The 23,065-nt window shown below is 38.0% G+C and overlaps 1 protein-coding gene across 1 annotated transcript in view; it reads left to right on the top strand.

Annotated features, from left to right (window-relative positions):
* Nucleotides 1-13,644: 13,644 nt before the first annotated feature.
* TMEM255B (transmembrane protein 255B) overlaps nucleotides 13,645-23,065 on the top strand; it is a 49,251-nt gene continuing 39,830 nt past the window's right edge. The window contains exon 1 of the mRNA XM_034420457.3: nucleotides 13,645-14,041. Within this exon, the coding sequence (XP_034276348.2) occupies nucleotides 13,753-14,041 (289 nt within the window). The 5' untranslated portion in view covers nucleotides 13,645-13,752. The remainder of the gene's footprint in view (nucleotides 14,042-23,065) is intronic.

Genomic DNA, 23,065 nt, shown 5'->3' with positions numbered 1-23,065 from the left:
CATAGATTTTTGTACAGGTAGTCTTCAATTTATAACAGTTCATTTAGTGACTGTTTGAAGTTACAACAGCTCTGAAAAAAGTGATTTATGACCATTTTTCACACTTATGACCATTGCAACATTTCCATGGTCATGTGATCAAAACTTGGCCACTTGACAACTGACTCATATATATGACAGTTGTAGTATCCTGGAGTCATATCAGTGGTGGGTTCCTCCCTGTTCCGCCTAGCCAGTAGCGGTGATGATATGACATCACCAAACCGGTTCTGCCCCCCTGCCCTCCACCCCCCCGCGTTATTCTTACCTTTTATTTGGCCCCACCCCCAATCTATTGCTGCCTCCTGAGTCCCAGCTGATGGGCTATAAAGAAAAACTGTTTAAACTCTTGCCACGGGGCTTCAAAGGACTGCTCTATAGCTGATCAGTGGTAAAAGGCAGTTTGGTGGTAGACCGGTGCCTCCTAAAACAAATGAGTAGACCGGTGCCTGCAAAAATAAATGAGTAGACCCTTACAGCTCTGCAAGCAGTTAAAAGCCTGGTAGACCAGTACCTCTGCTAAATCCTAAAGAATTGTCACATGACCATCAAGCCATGCCCACAAAATAAGCCACGCCCACAGAACCGGTAGTAAAAAAATTTAGAACCCACCCCTGGGTCATATGTTCACCTTTTGAGATCTTCTGACAAGCAAAGTCAATGGGGAATCCAGGTTTATTTAACAATCATGTTACTAAATTAATAACTGCAGTGATTCCCTTGACAACTGTGACAAGAAAAGTTGTAAACTGGAGCAAAATTCATTGAAGAAATGTTTCATTTAGCAACAGAAATTTATGGTCATAAGTTGAGGCTACCTGTACTACTTTATGATCATGATTATTTGCCATCAACTCAATATCTGTTCCTAGCAACCATATAAATAGACTTTCTCTAGGTTGATGTCCTCAAACTGGTCTTTCAATTTATTTTAATGATGCACTACTTTAGTTCCATCCTACCCACAGCCAGTAATCATCTTTCCTTCCATCTTTCTAGCATCATAGACTTCTCAATGGTGCTCGGTCTTTATGTGTCTGAAGTAGGATAATTTGAATTTTGTCATTTGTGCTTCAAGTGAGAACTCTGAGTTGATTTGTTCAATGATCCATCGATTCATTTTTTAGCTATTTTTGCATTCTCAGATGTCTTCTCCAATATTCAAAGGTGTTTCAATCCTATTCTCAAATTGACTAGTGTTGTAAAGAGAGGGTGATCCTGGCAACCAGTGACCACATTCAACAGCATCTGGATGAATCCCAAGATATCTGCAAAAATAACTGGAGTAGCAAAATAGGGTCTCTCCAGATAATAAAAACAATAGGAAGCAAGCCCACATTTTTGTTCCTTTTTTTGTTGACAGAAGCAGCAGAAAACCTGTAATGCATTATTTGAGACACACAATCAGCTATACATCTTTTCCCCAGTAAAAGTGGCCAACAGTCCTTCTTTTACAAACAGGTCTACCAAATTTCAAAGATCTTTGCACACATGATTATTCAGTGGGCTAGTGATCTTCCAGAAGCAGTAGAGTGTAGCAGTGTATTTAAGGAGTCTTATACTGCCTGAGTGGCATTTTGGCACTGTGGGCAGATGCTTCTGTAGCCACTAGGTTGTGGTCTCTTCTGCAACTCAAGCCAAAATTGCCATTGAGGGCAGCGTCAAGTGATAGAAGAAGGAGGTGTGCCTGAAACAGATTCAGCCTACCAACAGATGTTTAACAGATGCTAGACTGTGGCATCATCAAAATTGTGAATGAACCAAATATACCAAGACTTGTATCTAAGAAAGAGAAAATATTGGAAATACTGTACAGAACTGGAAAAGCTAAAAATACAAATTTCTTTCTTTCTTTGTATATGGCCATACTGCATAATATGCTTCTTATGGTGATGTATAATAGAAACCAGAATAAACATAAAAGAAAAACAGAATAATAAAGAATTTAGGCTGCTTCCACAGTGAGTAGAGGATGAGATAAAGCAGACACTATGAAGATGTGTTTTATAGTGGGGAGTTTTGTGATATCATCAGTGGGATATGAGAATGAACCCATAATATACCATTGAAGAATAGCCAGTCTTCTTTAAGAGATGTTGCATCTAGATATCTATCAAAATTCAGCTGCTCAAATTCTTTTCTGAGACTTTCCCCTGCTATCTTAAAGCTGTAACATGTTTTCTAAACTCCTGCAATTTGAGTTTTGCTTATCAAGTTGTAACAGAAAACAGAGCACAGTAAAATAAAATAAATTCTATTGAAACTAATTTAGAAAGGAAACAAGACATTTTTCATCATTTGATCAATAACTTGGTTATCACAGTAAGCTTTTATAATACGATGAAGACATTTTCTTCTTGGAAAAATATTTCTTATTACTTTATGTTTTACAATGTAAGTAAAATGATAAACTCTTATTTTGAAAATCTGTTCCAGAAGATGCATACTGTAGTGCAAGCTTACATAGCATTATATAATGTTATTCCAAAGAAAATCACCTGTTACATTCAGTGGAATTTACACGTGCTACTGAAAACTTCATTGAAACTCAATGGTAACACATGCTGCCCGTTTCAATCAGTGAAAGAAAACGTTAAGGATTCACCAGTATTCCAAGTTTGGGCAGCACTGAAAGAAAGCCTCTGGAGATTTGTGTTGTATTTGCTTTTAATTACAAATATTCTGGTAACTATTGCTAGAAGTACAGCTGAAACATTCTACCCAAATTCTCTGCCTTGTGTAAGATCTTTAGAGAAAATCAGCTCTTTACTCTATGGGTTGGAATGAATTTCAGATATACATACATTTTAATTTAAATGAACAGATAGTTTAGTGAAGGCATTACTCTGTTCTCTTGGTGCTGCTAAAATGTATGATCTGATGTTGTATATACAAAGATGAGAACTTCCATGTTTATGCAGAACAGGGAAATTGCCTGCCTCCCAGCTCCAAAGAAATGTTCTTATATTGTAAATTATCACCTTACAAGTTTCTTCTCATGGAAGACTAACCCGAGGTTCCTTCCAACAATTATGAATAAAAATTGAAGTATATTAAAATGGGCAAGAGATGATGGATAGAAAGGAAGTATTATTACTTTTCTTTTTCTTTTTTCTAATATAATGATGGCCTGATTAAAAACTAGAATAGAGATAGAAATAAGAATACACACCTTTATATAAAGCAATAGTTAGAGGAAAGATTGGAGGTTGAAAGATGTATTATTAGGTATGTTTAAATAATAGGATGACTAGTACTTGAATGGCATATTGTGACTTTGAACAACCAAATAATGAAGAACTATGTCTTAATATAAACAAGTGTATTAACACTAGGATTAGTAATGGTTATGTAATAATAATTAGTAATGGTGGATTAGTAATTAGTAGTCTAGAAATTAGACTAGAGGTAGAAATAAGAAATAAGGGGAATATTAGCAGATATAATTTTTATATAATAGAATATAAGTAATAAGTAATTAATTAGATGGAAAGATTAGAGATTGAAAGATGATATTACTACCATGTTTCCCCAAAAATAAGACCCTGTCTTATATTTTTTGAACCCCAAAATAAGCGCTTGGCCTTATTTTCAGGGAGATCTTATTATTTTGGGGTGCATGGAACAAGACGGGGCTCCTCTTGCCGTCTTACCTGTCACTGCGTTATTTTATTTACCAGCTGAGCTCATTATTTCTGGACTGTCAGACTCTCCGTAGCTTTGCCAACTTCTTATCAGTAAGCTACGTGTTTCCGTATCCACCCACATTCCTTCACTTGCTCTTCTCTCACTCCTTCCTTTGTTCTCTTGCCAGAAGTCCGGCTCAGATAGCCGGCAAGAATTATTTTCAAAAATGTAACAATTAACTTTTCTTAGTTAGTGAGGTGTTTTATTTTCTTTATAACAAATAAATGAGTTTTATTAGAAACCTTCCTTCGCGTTTCTTTTCAGATTATTGAAATAAGGATAAGCCACGATCCATCTCCTCCAAACCAGGGTAATTAGTCCCAGAGCCAAACATGGGATTAATAAATGCCCTGACATTCTGATAGCACGAGGATGGTTTGATTTATGGCTTTTTCCTTGTTTTTGTTACTTCTGATAAGAGCGCATAGGCAATTAGTTTTTAGCTACTGAGGTACGCTAATTATATTGCTGAGATGCCAAAACAGAAGAAAAAAGGCAAAGTGAAACCAAGACCACTCTTCGTAAATGATTTGATTGATCTTTCCAACGAAGAGGTGGCAGACAGGAGGTTTCCAGATTTCCAGCCCCTTACTACAGCCACACGCCTGGAACAAGAAAAAGCCGTGGGAACAGAAATGGATGGAGATAAGACAGAAGCTGTTTTTGAAGATGATGATTTACGACTGAGGTCAGTAACATTTTCTTCTGGTCTTCCAAGCTCTGAAAAAGTCTCCCCAGAACCTTCTGAATTTGTAACGCTCGGTGCAAACACTGCTGAGCAAAATTACTCCCACGCAGAGAGAGAAACAATTCATTATTCTCCTCAAAGCCCTGAGCTCACCCAGCGTGAGATGGCCATGAAAACCTATCGTGACCGTATAAAACTCTATGAACAGCAGCTATCCCAGGCAAAAATGGCTATATCTATGCTTGAGCAAGATATGGGAGATAACTTAAAATTTTCAAAAGAGGCCATCTTGTCTTCTTCCTCAGAGCCAAAGACACTCCCCCTGGTGGATTCTGTGTCAGGCCAATTAAGACAAAGAGCACTGCATACGTCACATGAAAGTCTCCCTGATCAAGTTACACATGTCTTACATAACCACTCCTACTCAAAAGCATACAATGCCCCGTATGCAAAGCTGCCCAAAGGTGCAGCACCATCTGCTGGCAAAAGTAATTTACTACAGGAAGCTGAAATGCCACAAGTGTTTCCACAGGCCCAAACTCAAACACCCCCTGGCGGTGTTGGTGTCCTTTTAGATGAAACACAGCAAAGGCAAATGGCTGCATCTCCAGCAGGTCACTTTTCCACCAAATACAACAGCCCGACAAATTTGGGCTGAATTGGAAAATTGCTACAGGCCTATCTCAATTGAATCTTCATGTTTACTCATGTCTGAACTCCACAGTTCGAGATTGAAACCCGGTGAACAAATTGGAGGACATTTGACCAAACTGAAAGGTCTGAGAACAGAATTGAGAGAAAGAGGCCATAACATTGAAGATATTCAAATGATCAGCATCATTATTAACTCTTTGAATTATGAATGGAAAGATGCTGTTACAAAAATTAACCAAGTCCCAATTGCTCAACGCACAGTGGACAATGTCTGTAGACTTTTAATTGAAGAAGAGGCATTCATGCTAGCCACACCACACTTGAGAGGACCACCCGCATCAAGAGCTCCAGCTAGGCGCCCCTTCCGAGGAAGGACCTACGCTCCAAGGATGCCAAGATGCAACACCTGCAATCGTGTGGGACATGCCACCCGGGATTGTCCCCAACGAGTTCCAGCTCCCGTCACGTACCAGCCCAGAGGAACAGATTCCAGAGGCAGAGGCAGAGGCGGTAGACAAGGTCGTCATGGTCCCCGGCGTGATCCACAAACTCCACTCGCCACATTGGTTTTAACCAATGATCCACAACCTCAACCAGAGTACGACAGACGACTCCTGTGGACTTTGGACAGTGGTGCAGCATTGCATGTTACCTACAGAAAGGAACTTTTCACAGAAATGCATGAGCCTGAACCTGAACTACGTGAACTTTATTCTTTCTCCAATCATCCTTGTCAGGTCAAAGGAAAAGGAACTGTTTATGTTGAAGAGCTTGATGCATTCATTCCTGATGTTTATTACATACCAACAGCAACCAGTAATTTGCTTAGTCAGTTTCACTTGTCTAGAATGTTAAAGTTCCAAGTTCACCACCTTGAAAAAGCAAGTTACATAGTTAAAGATGGAGATATTGTTGCTGAAACCATATTAATTGGTGGTGTTTATTACTTAAAGCCAAAGCCTAAAACACAAACACAGGCAAGTATGCAAACTCCAAAAGGGCAGAGCACAGGCCCAGAGAGAGATGCTCCAGAGAGAGATCCTGTTGCTACCCCTAAGGCTCCTAAAGCCAACAAAAATAGAGTTGGTAAACAGGTTGCTCAGAGCAAGCCTGAGGTTCCGCATAAAAATGTTAATGTTGAGAATTCACTAACAGGTAAACCTTTGCATTCCAGGTGTATCCACAAATGGCATAGAAGATTGGGGCATGCCAGTTTCCGTGTTCTTAGGAAGATGCCGGAGTTCGCAAAAGGTTTGGATCTAAAGGGGTGTAAGGTGTTTTTGGATTGTGCTGTATGCAAGAAGGCCAAATCCAAAGCAGCAGCCATTCCCAAACGCGCTACACGCCTGTCAACACGCATTTTTGATTTGGTTCACATTGACATAGTTGGTCCATTCCCGCCATCATTTGGTGGTAGAAAATATTTTCTAACAATTGTTGATAATTACTCTAGATATGGATATGTATATCCTATGAAAGAAAAATCAGAGACTTTTCAGATCTTTAAAGACTTTGCAACCCTTGTTTCTACCCAACACCAAGTTCGCATCGCCAGAATCCAGAGTGATCGTGGTGCCGAGTTCATGTCTCAGCGTTTCCAGGACTGGATGCGTAAGAATGGAATTATTCATCAGACGTCGGCGCCTTACACACCGGCTCATAATGGAGTCGTAGAACGAAGACAAGGGGTACTGCAAACCATGATGCGTTGTCTCCTAGAAGACGCCAACCTTGGTAAGATATACTGGGGTGAAGCTATCAAGTATGCAAATTACATTGTCAACCGTACTTGGAGCAGTGTAACAAATCAGACTCCTTTCTTCATGTTGTATGGCTACAAGCCTGATCTTAAAAACATTCATATTTTTGGTTCATATGCTATGGTGAACATTCCCTTAGCTCAAAGAAGAAAAGGAGGTCCAGCAGCAAAGAGACTGAGATTTATGGGTATTGATGATAACTCAAAGTGGAGCAAATTTATTGACTCTAAACATGTAATTGTGATTTCCCAATCTGCTAATTTTGAAGAAGATATTGACTGGTCCAGGATTCATTCCAATGATCCTGGAGTTTATTTTCCCAGAGATGATACTGCTGATGCCACGCAGATTGATGATCAAGATTCCACTGATTCTTCTCAACCCGATGTTCCGTCTTCGCAAGCCGCGGATGCTGACGCTAGCGACGAAAGTGAGGACGAGGACGAAGCAGAAGAAGATTGGACAGTTGTTCCAAGACGTTCCAAGAGGGCCACAAAAGGAATCCCTCCACAACGATATTCTTGGCAACTGACAAAAGCACCCATGCCTTTGATTTGCAATGTCACACTTCCACCTGATAATTTCACACAAATCAAGCAGCTCCCTGATTCAGAGCAGGACAAATGGTATGATGCAATGCAGGTTGAAATGGACAGTCTAAAGAAACTCAAAGTATTTACACCTGCAAAACCTCCAGCAAACAAAAAGGTCATTGGCACTCGATGGGTCTACAGAATCAAAAAGAAACCAAATGGTGAGTCATTGTACAAAGCCAGACTTGTAGCTCAGGGTTTCGCTCAACGTTATCCTGAGGACTACACAAATACCTACTCACCGACAGTCAGAACTGAGAGTGTAAAAATTGCTTTAGCAACTGCAACTATCCTTGGTTTAGAAGTTTTCCAATTTGATGTTGACACGGCTTATCTACATGCAGACCTAGATGAAGAGATCTATGTGAGAAGTCCTCCAGGATTCCGACAGCAAGAAGGGGATACCTGGTTCCTAAACAAAAGTCTCTATGGTCTGAAACAATCTGGTTTAATGTGGTACTTATGTCTTACTGACAAACTAAATTCAATGGGCTTTATTAAGTCCGAAACTGATGAGTGCGTGTTCACAAAAAGATCTAACAATGCATATGAAATAGTTCTTGTTTATGTTGATGATATTGTTTATATTGGTCCAAATAAGCAAATGAGTGAAATTTTTGCCAAAGCTTTGCAGAGATACTTCACATTGAAATCATTAGGTCACATTAGCACTTATTTAGGTGTTCAGATTGAAAAGACACAGAAGGGGTTTAGTCTTTCACAAGAAGATAAAATTGAACAAATTTTGCATCATTGCAACATGAAAGATGCTAACACAACAAAGACACCCATGCAAACAGATTTTCACAACTTGACACAAGAAGAAAGTCCTGAGTTCGAGGATCAAACACTTTATCGTTCAGTCATAGGGTCACTATTGTACATTAGTAGTTGGACCAGACCCGACATTGCACTTAGTGTTAATCTCTTATCACGACACGTAGGTAAGGCAAAACAGTTTCATTGGACATGCATTAAGAAATTATTGAGATACCTAAAATACACCAAACACATGAAGTTATTGTTAGAACCAACACACACTGATTATGCAGAATTATGTTGTTATGCAGATTCTGATTGGGCAAGTGATAAGAAATCACGTAAAAGTACTTCAGGTTATATGATGTTCTTAAATGGATGTCCTGTTTATTGGCAAGTACGTAAACAGAATTTTGTTTCTTGTTCATCTACTGAAGCTGAATATGCTTGTGTTTCAGATGCATGTAATTCCCTAACTTGGTTTGATGCTTTAGTCACAGATATCTGGACACACCCGATCCGACCGATCACAGTGATGGAAGACAATGAATCGGTGGTTTATATTTCTGAATCTCATTTTACAGGTTCTAGGTCCAGACACATTGACATTCGTTACCAAAACATAAAGCATTTAGTGAAAAAAGGTTTTGTCAAAATGCAGTATGTATCTACACATGATCAAATTGCTGATATGCTCAACAAACCACTTCCAGCAGCTCAACACGAGTATCTGCGTGAGAAGATGTGCCTTATTTGATGATGAACTGATATTCGCTCAACTGGCAAAAGAAGGGGAATGTCACTGCGTTATTTTATTTACCAGCTGAGCTCATTATTTCTGGACTGTCAGACTCTCCGTAGCTTTGCCAACTTCTTATCAGTAAGCTACGTGTTTCCGTATCCACCCACATTCCTTCACTTGCTCTTCTCTCACTCCTTCCTTTGTTCTCTTGCCAGAAGTCCGGCTCAGATAGCCGGCAAGAATTATTTTCAAAAATGTAACAATTAACTTTTCTTAGTTAGTGAGGTGTTTTATTTTCTTTATAACAAATAAATGAGTTTTATTAGAAACCTTCCTTCGCGTTTCTTTTCAGATTATTGAAACAAGGATAAGCCACGATCCATCTCCTCCAAACCAGGGTAATTAGTCCCAGAGCCAAACATGGGATTAATAAATGCCCTGACATTCCCTGATTTCCAGCTCTGTCTCCTTAACCCTAACCAGACAGGCTGCGCATGCATTTAAATATTTTCGGGGAGGGCTTATTTTCGGGGAAACATGGTATGTATGCTTAATAATATCATTGACATTAAAATGGAACATTGAAATATTGAATAACTACTCTAAAACAATCATGTATAGCAATACTAGGATTATATAAGTCTGATTAATGTAACTATTATTATTATTATTATTATCACTGTTTGTATCAAAATGAGTTATACCCAGAGGCCACACTGTTCATGTATTGATATTGATGTATATTTAAAAATAAAAATCCAATAAAACTTTTTTAAAAATTGTAAAGAGTTACAACACAGTTTACTAGGTGGTTGCATGAGAGTTTCCCCCCCAAACAAAATTGGCCTGTTGAAGATTTTAACAGAGTATAACAAATATCCCCAAAAGAAGAATTGAAGGTGGCAAGAATACTTGCTCTATCTTACATGGAGATGTTTCAGGAAGAAACTAGGACAAAACAACCTCCTTTCCTCTTCTCTAGAGTCATGAGATGCTCACAGTGTGGGGAGCAGCCAGTTCTAATATTAGTTAGTATGGGAAAGTGATTGGCAAGTGCTGGATAGAAAAAAAAAAACCTTTTGTTTTCCCTTTTCCAATTTGGCCCTTTCTGCCTCATCTCCTTGAGCAGACTGACCTGATTATGACTAGGCCACCTTCAGTCGTTGGTTACAGGCTTCACTTGTATATTCCTCTCTAGATTTAGATCTCAGAAATGCCTTGGGAGATAAAATTGCGACTGAACAAATTGTACAGAAAAGGCAAGCTTTTTAACAGTAAGATTAAGATACATGCTACTAAAATACCAAGGAGAAATGAAAGGGCAGGAGTAATTCAATTTTTAAGTCATTGGCAGACAACCATGGCAGAATGTCTTTATTTAACCTGCAAAAGAAAAAAAGAAAAGAAAGGCCTTATAAATCCCCATTATATGAGTGATAAATGTAATGGCTCTAATTCTTTATAAAGTTGTCTATTACTCTATTCAGTTCAATTTTAAGTAGGGATGCTAAGAAAGATGGCAAGAGTCACCTTTGTAATTTTAGTGGTATTCGAAGTCTGCTTTGGCCTCTGTCTATGTATGTCATGCCATATGCCTTCTCAAATGTATATCGAAGTCCAGCAATTTGCCTGACTCTCAGAGTCAGACCAATTATTGATTCTGACTGGCTGGAATTCTCTATTTTTGAAACCTGACGAACAAACTAGAACATGTCAGTGGGCAAGCATAACACCTGTGTGAAACACCTCAGAATAGCTGTATCCCATGTGCTCTGAAAGATCTTTTGGGGATTGAATCCGGGGGACTGCATAACCTCAATGTTAAGTAGGTTGTCACAGGAAGTAGTGAACTCTCCTTCGCTGGAGGTATTTAAAGATGGGTGGATGGCCATCTATTGTTGAATTAAATCCATTTCCATTATTAAAGTAAATGAAATACTATGGCTCTCTATGCCAGTTCAACCTGATCTTTTTACCTGGTTTGCCTTCTTCAAAAGCTTCCATTCTAGCCATTTTCACCGGGTCCAGAACATGGAATAAATTTCTTAAGGAAGTTTCAGCTTTCTTTTTGCATCAAGCATGCCCAATTGGCTTTGCAGAGTGAAACAGATCAAAAGTCAGAGTGGCTCATATTTTCAGAATAGAGACATTTGCCTAGAATAGACAGGGGAATATGCTTCCTGAGGATGATTTGGGTCTTATCAATACCTCCAATCACTGACTTAAAGCCAGTTTGTGTCAGGGGTCCAAGTAATAGATTCATAGCAAGCAAAGCTCTGAGGTATTCCTCAAAGAATAGCTTTATTGGAAATATCATATTGGCACATATCTAGTGAAAACCAACTCTGAAGGGTCCCTTGGTTTTCACCTAGCCAGGTGTGAGAACATCCTTGGTTCCCAAGAGAAAGTATTTTATTTTATTTTTTTTAAGTAGTTTTTATTGAATATAAATATTAAAAAAGACATACGTAACATATACACAACAAACATTTATACAACATATACACAAAAAGAGTGTAATTTCTTCTTAAGCATTTTTTCAGAGTGACGTTCTACAATTCTACTTATGATATATTCCTTCACCTCTCCTTAATCTAATAATATTTTTTATTATATATATATATATATATATATATATATATTTAAATCGGTAATATTTCCCCTATATTTTTTGTATATTTCTGATTTTTAACCAATTGTACCAATTATTCCATATTTTATAATAGTCTGATTCTTCTCTTTCTTGTAATTCTTTGGTTAACCTATCCATTTCAGCGTATTCTAGAATTTTCCCTATTACTTCTGTTTCACTTGGTATTTTTTCTTGCTTCCAATTTCTTGCGTAGGTTATTCTTGCAGCAGTTAATATGTGAATTGTGAGATATTTGATATCCTTAGGGTATGATTTGTTAAAGATTCCTAATAAAAATGTTTCTGGTTCTTTTTCAATCTGTGTTTTTGTTATTTGTTCCAACCATTTTTTGATGTTAGACCAAAATTTCTTTTCTGCCAGGCACGTCCACCATAAATGATAGAAAGTCCCCTGTGCCTTTTTGCACTTCCAACAAATCGGGCTATTTTTAGGTTGTATTTTTGCCAATCTGGTTGGAGACATATGCCACCGATAAAACATTTTCAGTTGGTTTCCCTTGTACGCCGTTGCTTTCGTTAAATTTAGGTTTGCCTGCCAGAACTTTTCCCATTTTTCCAAAGGTATTGTGTGTTTAATATTTTGGGCCCACTTAATCATCGTTTCTTTGACTGTCTCTTCTTCCAATTTATAGCGTAGAAGAAATTTATAAATTCTACTAATTAATTTATTTTCTGAATCTAATATAATTTTATCTATTTCTTGTTTTTGATTATAAATTTCATATGTTTTTATATGTTCTCTGTATTTGGATTGTATTTGAGTATAAATCCACCAGTCTATTTCTCTGTGTAAATCTGTCTCCAATTGTTGTTTTGTCTTTAATTTGCCTTGATAGTCAATTATATCTTTATATCTAATTATTTTTGTCTTATCTGTTAAATTTGGGTGCCTAATTGATTCTGCCGGTGCTAGCCAATTTGGTATCTTCATATAATGTTGTTTTTTAATTTTAAGCCAAATTTGTAATAATGAGTTCCTTATTGTGTGTCTTTTAAAATATGAATGTGTTTTGTATTTCTCATCCCACATAAAGGAGTGCCAGCCAGTTTGGAGTTCGTGTCCCTCAATTGTTAAAATTCTAGAGTCCTTTAATTCTATCCAATCTTTGACCCACGATAGTACTGCTGCTTGGTAGTATACCTCCCAGTCAGGGAGTGCAGCTCCTCCTCCAAGAGAAAGTATTTTATTTTGACTATACAAGCCCAGCTATCTCTAATCCCCCCTTCCTATCCCTCAGCTCCAGTGTGGCAGCACTGAAGCTTTAAGATAGCTTCCGCCAGGCCAGCTTCAGGGTTGACAGTTTGGTGCAATGGTTAAGGTACCAGACTAGAAACCAAGAGATCATGAATTCCAGTCCTGCCTTAAGCATGAAGTCAACTGTATGACCTTGGGCCATTTCCCCTTCCTATAGGAATCCTAGGAAGAAGGCAAGGGCAAACTGCTTCAGAAATGTTTGCCAAGAATATTGCAAGGATTTGTCCAGTCACCTGCCGAGAGTCCACCCTGATTCCAACAATGCACAGAGAGAAAGAGAGACAAATCACTCACTGGCTGAGAAGTTGGCAAATATAAACTTTTGCCCAAAGGGTTAGTAGAAAGTTTCTACCAATGAGGTTTTTGGTAGAGTCACCCCTATGCCAAAACATGCTGTGTTACACATACAATACTGTTGTATACACATACAACATACTGTGTATACACATACAATGACAATAAAGTTTGTTTGTTTGTTTGTTTGTTTGTTTGTTTGTTTATGTATGTATGTATGTATGTATGTATGTATGTATGTATGTATGTATGTATGTATGTATATATGATGGGGACAGGCTTCAGAGAAGTTTGGGTGTTGAAGTGAAGATGCTCTGTTGGTAAAGGTATTTCCTGCTGCCCAGATCAAAGATTCTCATGGGTTTGCTGGTCTGTTTTGGCTTCTTTCAGCTGGCTTTTAAGTGTTTTGGAGGATTTGATAAAAGTGCGATAATGAAAGGATTAGCCCCCTAAATTTCCCGTTCCCCCCCCCAAACCTTTTCTCTGCGTCTGCCATTAATTGTAGCTTGCAGCCCCTTCCCGCTTTTCTGCTGTCTCGCCACACACACCCAACCCCTCAAACGCTCCGTCTCTATTCTTGCACCTGTGGGAAGGAAGAAGGGGCTGCCTTCGGTTGAGGGCGAGGGCAGATGCTCCTCTTTCTGCTGGCCGACGCTGGAACGGAGCCTTTGCTCCGAAGAGGCCCTGGGTCGCCCTCGGTCACCTCGAAAGGCCACCTTCGCTCCTCCCTCGGGCTCCGGCGGCGCCTCCTCTGTCCTGCCTCCTGTGACTCCCGCCTTATCTTCACAGGACCGGTCGGTCAATGCCCGGGGAACGGGCTCTCTGCATCCTGCCGGCCGGGTCCCACCGTCGCTGGGCGGATGCAGCCTTCCGTTGCCCCTGCCTCTACCGAGCCTTTAGCCATGCTGGACCCCGCAGGTAAGTGCAGAGCCCGGAGGGCCATTTCCTCGCGGGTTTGAGGTTTCGGGGCGCCCCCCCCCGAAACCTTCCTCAGATGGAGGGGTTCAAAAACCCCGTTGCTTTTGACGGGGAAACAGTTTTAAGGGGCGAGGGCGTTAGTATGCGGAGTTGTTTCCTTCTGGGGTCGCTTATGTGAGTTCTTACACACCGTGGACCCTTCCCTCCTCCTCGCCTCCCCCTGAGCCAGCGACAGTCCAGAAAGTATTCAAAGACGCTCTCGGGTTCTCCCCCCACCCACCCACTCCCGAAGCGAATTCACACGACCACGAGATACGTGTTCAGAAGGTGAGCGACAAGTTGGACCCTAATTTACTTTAACTTGCAAGTATTTGCAGGCAGCCTATTACCAATAGTAAGGCTGCACTTTTTAAGTTCCGTTTCATTTTAAGGAGGTCTCATAAATCCCCCCATTAATATCATACACCCCCCTCCCCCAAAGATGGTTTTGTTATTGCCTCCATCTCAATTATTTCAGTATCCAGTGGTTTCTTAACTTTTGGAGTTGTTTCATTGATCAGAGTTTGAGAAGTCTTGCTTATCAGCTGCCCTGCCAAAGATATGTCTCTTTCCTTCTACTCAAAGATCATGACACCAGACTGTGAGCTCTGTCATGAAAAGCCAGGTACATAAACCTCATCTCAAAATATGTATATAAAGAAAAATATATCTTCAGAGATCATTCTTTGTGGTCCTCCTGCAGTTTTGGATGTCAGCTGCTTAGATGGTTAAAGAAATACAAGTATTTTAAAAAAGTGTCTAGACTTTGTGAAGAAACCTTGTTGGTTATCATGAGCAATCAGTATGATAAATTTGGGAAAGCTAGATATTAGCTTTCCCATATTAGAACAGCTTTCAAGCTAAGGTCTTCAATGCTTAAGGATTTTGCTTCTTTGCTATTCATTAGTCTTTCATTGAATATTGTGAAATGGTTAAATGCCTGATTATTCTGATCAAGTTTGAAAAACTTTCAGATTTCAGGCATCTTTTACAGTAAAAAGATAGTTCATACTTTTTACTCATGATGATTATCTGTCTATATCATCTATGTCTGTCTGTCTGTCTGTATACCATCTATCTCTATCTATCTATCTATCTATCTATCTATCTATCTATCTATCTATCATCCATCTAACATTTATATATCTGTCTGTCAATCTATCTTTTTGTCTATTTATTTCATCTCTTAGTTACAGAGGAGTTCATGGGTTACCGCTAAGACTGGCCATTCATTACCAGAAAAAGAATTCATTGGAAGAACAATGAATTCATCTCTATCCAGCTGCAGCTCCCTATATAGCAAATGGTGTCCACTTTTCTAAACTTAGATGAAGCCGCAGATATATATTTAACAGAAGTGCATAGCATTCAGACAAAAAGCATGGGAATAGCCTTCTAAGTCATGTGTCAGCTATCTATGGATAGAGGTACAATGGCTAAGTGGCTTCATGACTAACATTGTGTGGAGGGATGAGCTTCCATCATTCAGCATCTGTCCACTTAACAGTTCAATAGCATGTTTTATGCAAGTAGATAAATAGGTACCACTTCAGTGGGGAGACAACTTGGTGCACCATGCAGACAGTCATATTTATCCAGGCTCTGAACCTTCCCAATTGTGGCACCCATTTGCAAGATGGCTTCGGGGAGGGGGGCCCTTGAATGATGCTGCAGAAAGAGCTGCTCACCTTTCTTTCTGGTACGAAACCATCTTGCCCTTCTATGACTCACCTTAGAAAGTGTGGAAGCTGGTAACTTAACAGCCAAAGTACTACTCTGCAACAGAATTGTGCTCTCCTGGCTAATGTAACAATGCCATACAATATACAGACATCTGGCCCACAACATGCTTGACATCACTATTGTGGAAAAGAAAAAAGTCTGGTGCATTGATAATTGCAATACCAGGTGATGCACGAATTGAGGAGAAACAGCTAGAAAAAAATAACAAAATATCTTTGCTATTTGTTTAGTATTATCTCACACTATGTAGAAAGTGTATTTCTAGCAGAAAAGGCATCAGTAGGCAGTTCATAATTATTTATTTTTTTAGAAAGAAAAACATAACCCAGCTATAGTTAACAACTTTAAAATTCATTTATAAGGAGTAAAGCTCCTTCTTTTTTTTTCAATTGGAATTTCAAATAGATACAAGTGGTTTTCAAATGACAACCGTAATGAAGCCTCCCCATTACTGTCATACATTGTGACACAAAGCAACATGACCAACCTGATTTTACAACCTTTTGTGTGGTGGGCTTTAAACAAACCCACTGTCCAATATGGGCTAGTTTTGCTGAACTAGTTTTCAGCAAAAACGTTGACCATGGACACTGCAAACAACTGTAAATGTTGGCTGCTTGCCAACAGCCCAAAACATGACTCTGGGGGGACAGCAGCCATTGGAATTTTAGAACCAGGTCATAAATATCCTGGGGATATTTTCTGTTCGTCGTAACTTCGAACGTTAATCAACCTGTCATAAATTCAGGACTATCCTGCTGTATCTCTTGTAGAATAAAATAATCATCCTAAAAGATCATGTGACATATTTATTAGTTTATTTACTTAAATTGCTTCATGTTTAGTGGAATCTTACTTTCTTATTACCGTGTTAGATGGCAATAAAGTAATATGACCCACAATGTCTAACATTATGAGAATCTAAAAGAGAAAAGAACAGACATAAAGTATTCTTTTTTGGAATATAAAGATTCTCTTTGGAAAACCTCCAGTTAAATTCAGTCTTCAGTCAGATAATCTTTGTATAATTATAATTGTACTGATAATAATGGAATTTCCTCCCAAATTACCTTAATTTTGAAATTAGGCATTTGGAAATAAATACCAGTCGTTTTCAGAGAACTTATTTCTAATGAAGTATGCTTTAAAATGGAGCATTATTCTGCTTGCCAGAGGGAGAAATGTGAGAAGAATTAGAAAGCAGTTACTGCAGAATTGCACTATATGTAAAATTATGATTTTTTTGCTTCATAATATGTTAGATTTATATGTTTATAGGTGGAAGCATATGGTCAACTTAGGTTAACACCTAACCAATGTCAGATGTGGTTGGTACTTAGATGGGAAATTACCCAGAAATATCAGGCTAGGAAATTAAAAAAAAAATATTAGGAGAAAGCAACGGCAAACCATTTTGGACTCTTGTCAAATGGCTACATTGACATATCTGTGAAGTCACCAGGAGTCAAGGAGAATTTATTTTTAATATTCTCTTACAATACAGGCAGTCCTTGATTTATGACCACAACTGAGCCCAAAATTTCTGTTGCTAAGTGAGACAGTTAAGTGAATTTTGCCCCCTTTCTTGCCATAGTTGTTAAGTGAATCACTGCAGTTGTTAAGTTAATAACACGTTTGTTAAGTGAATCTGGCTTCTCCATTGACTTTGCTTGACTGAAGGTTGCAAAAAGTGATCGCATGATCCCAGTATACTGCAACCGTCATAAATATGAGTCAGTTGCCAAACATCTGAATTTTGATCATGTGATCATGGGGGCTGCTGCAATGGTGTGTGAAAAATGGTCATAAGTCACTTTTTTCAGTGCTGTTGTAATTTCAAATGGTCACTAAATGAGCTGTTGTAATTAAAGACTACCTGAATAACCTCACACTACCATTTGGATAATGTGGTTGATATTTTTTCCCTCAATGATAATGCTATTGCTTTTTAGAAATAATAAGATTAGTAAAAATGAATAGAAAACGTACTTCGAATTAAACTTTTTAATTCAATTTTACTTATTCATGTCTGATTCTTGCATAATTTACAATCTCCCTGTCTTAACCACCTCACCAGACTTGCTCTTTAAGTGATTTTCCAAATAAATACTCATTGAAGCTAATATAATGTACCTTTGCAAAGTAGTGTCTCAATTACTTTATTGTGGAGTGGTTACTGAATTAACACTACGTCTATTACAAAAGGGGAATTTTTTTTAACATAAAATACTCTTTCTGTGAAAGTCATTTGTCTTTAGTCATTAAAAATATTGATGTTATTTGAACCTTGTTATTTTAAACCATTATTCAACCGTTTATTAGTCCAACAATGGACCCCAAAGCAATATAATCATAGCAACAAAATCAAATTAGTGTTTTTTAATCTTAAAATTCAAGAAGCAAAGAGGCATCATATACAAGAGACAATTCTATTACGTACATTGTTAATAAACCAAGAACTCACGTTTATAGAGATTATTGAATTGAGGTTTGAAGCAAACCTGGTTATTAGTTTCTGCCCTTTGGGTAAGTTAAGCACTTAATTAGAGGTAGCAATTTTTACCACTTCATTTACCTCTGTGATTTGTTAAAATAAAAGCAGCTTTAAACAATCTACAGACAATAAAGAAGCAAAATGATGGTAATCATTAATAATTTGCTCTTAGAAAATTCAGATTACATGATTTATTTTACTACCATACATTTGTTATTTAATGTGTAATATTGGTAAAAACAAAATTATTTTAAAAACTTTACTGCCTAGTTGTACCATTAGCGATTAAACACCACTATTTTCAATGGAATTGAGTTTGATATGCCCCGCTAGGATAGCTTTTTATAACACATGACCTCAGGGGTGAAATCCATTTACCTTCGCTACCGGTTTGCAAATGTGAGCGCATGCACAGAGGGTCAAAAACAGGACGTGATGATGTCCGGGCGGGTGGGCGGAACCTCCCGCCACCAGTGCTACCGGTTCTCCTGAGCAGGATAGAACTGGCTGACTTTCACTACTGCATGTCCTACTGTCTGTATTTCATAAAATGTATTTTCTGTATTTTCTGTTTTTTGCACATCTTGTGCATGTTTACTCAAAAGAGATGATTTGCCATGGAAATATTTACATGACCCACAACATTCTTTTCTTTGTTAATTTGTTTTGACTATGAGTTTGAAAATTAGGATTTGAATCTGATATGAAAATACATGCCTGAACAGACATGTCAAACTTTGCTGCTGGTCTATCTCTATAGCAGTCTTTGGGACTGCAGCACTTAAAATGTAAGCACAGAATAACAAAGAAAAATAGAAGAAGCTGAATTTCGTGGTACTTTAAGCTTCGCTCAAGCTCACTTTGGAAAAGTTGGGGTCTTGACCAAAGAATGTTTGGATTGTTTTGTTGCAATCTTTAGCACTGAGTTTCAATGTGTTTTAATTACTTTTTAATTGTGCTTTAATTTGGTGTGGGCGTCTGAATTTGGTTGGTTTCTGCCTCATTGAGTGCTTTCTGTTGGTTCAAAGACAAGATATAAAGGGCAGCGTTCAGAGGTCTAAATTCAATAGGAGCCCTTGTTTGAAGATGTGTTCCTAGCAGAATGCAGAAAGAATGATGCGTTATTAAAAAGCACAACATCCCATTAATATAGGAGTTCAAAATATAGTTGTCTTGGATGCGTAATATGAGCTTAGCTCCACTGTTGGTGAATGTTAGCAGACATTCATTGCGCTTAAAGTATAAACTAGATAGATGAAGAAATATATGAGGATAGAAAATTCTCACTCTGTCTAAGCTACATCTTGAGTAGGAGGAAAAAAGAAGATAGAAAGTTTCTTTATCTCTTATATGTTGGGACTCATTGAAATAACAATTAGCTAGGTAAGGTAAGCCTTCACCTTATCCAGGGCTGTCACAGAGAAGGACCCCCGAAAAGTCAAGATAGCAGCCACAGCCATGTAATTGAAACCCCATCCATTAAAAAATGGCAATGTCTTTTATTGCATACTGTGGCTGCCATTTTGAGTTTTTTCAGCCTCACTGTGCATTCACCTTTGCTCTCAACCTCTCTCTCTCCATTTCCATCAGCTCAGAGGTGCAAAAAGAGGAACAGGTCATCAACAAGAACATCAACAAAAAGAAAGGGGAGTTCTGGTCAATCTTTTCTTTAAATTATTTCCTCCCCTTTGTTGTTTTTTCTTCCCTTGTGCCCAATTTGCAAACGCAGGGAATTTGAAGCCAGTAAATTGTCCAGAAAGAAAAGATTAGGCACATCCTGCTCATACTTGTCTCCAGTGGCTTTGAAGCATGACACTTAGCTGGGTGTACTGTACACTTTTACCTTAATTTATGACATTTCCTATCCTTTCCTATGAAGCATAGAAGTGTACTGGTTACCTAAACCTCTGTCTATTTCTTGCATTTGTAGGATAGCTGTGATGTGGGCTTCTGCATAAAAGTTCCTCTTGTGTGAGATAACCCTGAGCATCAGGAATATTACATTTCAGTTTCAAGTTTTTTTTATACACACATGAATACAAATCAGGCATGACATCATCTGAATTTGCATGGACATCTGTTGGGAAGAGGGTGTCAGATTGTCAAAAGTAACATTATTTTATGTTGTGATGAAAGCTTTGTCTCTTTGCTACGGACGGGCATTGCAATTTTGCATAACCCCAAAGGAGGAAACTTGCAGATGGACCTGGCATCACTACTATGCATTGCAGATTGTGTTGGCCTTGCTTTTCTCTTCTTTGAGATTTGTAAATCTCTGGTCTAGAGATTTAGATCTTATCCCACTTTTGAGTGGGGGAAAAAAATCTCAAAAAAGACCTGCAATCAAAGCAATTCAGAAATGATAAGAAGAGGAACATACATTTGGGCTCATACTGTACAAGAAGAAAGCTACACACAGGTGTTGGATTTACTTTAGTGATACATTAATCCATAGTAAGCGGTCAGGTGCCCCTATCTGTGGGAAATCAATAGTGAGGTATCAATGCAACTATATAATAAAACCTGAACTACCTGCATTCCAAGAAATTCATTGTGCATTTATTGCAAAAGTCGATTGGGAATAAACAGGCCATTGATTATTTAACTCATCACCATAGAATGAATCATCTTTTCTTTCCATGTCTTTCAAAATCAGCAACAATTAACAACAATTCATCACAACCTCTGATAGTAGATATTTTGCTCATTTTTGAGAACTTGCAAACATACTTGTTTTATAATTATATAAAGCCAGACTTGCGAACTATAATGGACTAAGAATCTTCATGGATGTAACCAGAATATGAATGTGGTAATTTGCAGGGAAAAGTATTGATCTAGGAAAAGGAAAGATCAGAGAGGAAAAGGAAAGGTCAGCTTTTGTTTTCAACATAGTTATTTTATCTTTAATGTGTGAAGGATTTCACCTGAAATCTGAACGAATTTTTGTTGCTTCGGAATTTAGTTTCAGTTTTCTCAGACTTTTGAAGAAAATGCCAACTTTTGGTAACAGCATTAATTGAAAATCTTGTATAAGAGGAAGCATGTTAAAAGTTTCTAAGGAGAATATATCACAATGTTTGTTTATCACCAGAATTCCTGCTTTTCCTTATGTGAAATTCTACTTTTGTAAGAGCCAAACTAAATATCCCATGTAAATGTAAGCAGTAATTTTCTAGTAATATTTACATAGAGAGGAAAAACAGCTTAGAAAAGGATATTATAATAGGAAAGCAGCAGTGGGTAGGCCGTTAACCTTTCTTAAATTCTTTTCAGTCTCTCAAATAACCTAAACTAACCTGATAATGGTTTTATTATTTATACATCTGTGGATTTCTAACATTTTACATATTTAAAATGACAAACATAGAGGGTTTAAAGAGCTCCCTGGCTATAATTTTGTTTAATCTGCCACCCCAACTGTTTCCCCCTCACCCCAGTTTTAAAGAAAGAATGAAGACAAATTTAATCTGTACACCCGGATGTAATGCTTAAATGGCTTCCTTTCACACTCTAAATGCTAATACTCTGATAATAAGTATTTGCAACACAATCTTTTCTGTTTGTTGAGAAGTAAGTCCTAGTGACACAGTGGGTCCTTTTTTCCAAAGAAAGTTTGCATAAGGTTGCAAGTTTAAAATGTCAAATATTGTTATTTTTAAAAACGTATTCCTTTCTAATGCTTCTTAACAAAAACTATGTTTGCCTCAAGGGTCTGAAAATTAGCTCACTTATATAAAACCTGTGAATTATGCTTTCCTCTCCATCCAACTATCTTGGGTTTTCTGGGCATCATCATATTTTAATTACTTCCAAACTAAAAGAATTTTGGAAAAATATGTGAAGAATATCTGTCCATCAATACTCTGTCTATTTATCTAGCAGTGGAATAATTCTCAACAAATTGGACAAGATGAGACTAAATTTCCTGGAGAGGAAGGAGTCAGCAATAGAAAACAGACTTTGAAAATGAGTAGGATTAGGACTTGGCAAGGAAATCCATTTGCCTAATACATCCATATGGAAACCATAGATGGGTAGTCGGTGCTAGTGGGTACCTACTTATGACACACACACACACACACACACCAGAAATTGCATACAACTCTGCTCTGGAGTGCCAATGGCAACACACATGCACACACACAGAGACAAAGTCACAGAACCACATTTTGGGTGGTTGGCAACTAGCTCGCCTTTATGGCTGGTTGTAGCATTCTGCGTTCACATGATGCAATTTCAACTGCTTTCTGGCAAAAAATACTTCACTTGACTCACTTTATGACCATGGCATTCATTTGAGCAGAAAGGTCATAAAATCAGGTCAATCATGTAGGTGCCTCAACTTACGACTTACAATGGAAATTCCAGGCTCCATTATGGTTGTAAGTCGAACATCTGTACACACAGATGCAACACAATTACTTCACTACAGAGAAGAAAACAGACACCTTTTATGGCCACTGCTGATAATCGGGCTGGAAAGAACCCCAGAAACTTTGCTATGCATGCTTTCTTTCTCTTGTTTTTAATGAAATACTGTTTTAAAAATTAAAAATCTGCCCTTGATTCACTATACCTAGAGCCATTGGTTTATGATCACTGGTAGAAAACCCTGTTTGTGATGTGAAACGTCCTTAGATGTTTCTCTTTTTCAGATAAAAAGCAGATTTAGAGGAATCATGTATCTTAGGAAACAAGGAAAGTATTAGCTCACCTCTGGCATTATGACACTCTTCCAGTTTACA

The sequence above is a fragment of the Pantherophis guttatus genome, chromosome 5, assembly GCF_059756535.1.
Source record: "Pantherophis guttatus breed Tessera chromosome 5, ASM5975653v1, whole genome shotgun sequence".
NCBI classification, from domain to species: domain Eukaryota; kingdom Metazoa; phylum Chordata; class Lepidosauria; order Squamata; family Colubridae; genus Pantherophis; species Pantherophis guttatus.
The sequence above is the reverse complement of the archived record's forward strand: the minus strand, read 5'-3'. Positions and strand labels throughout refer to the sequence as shown.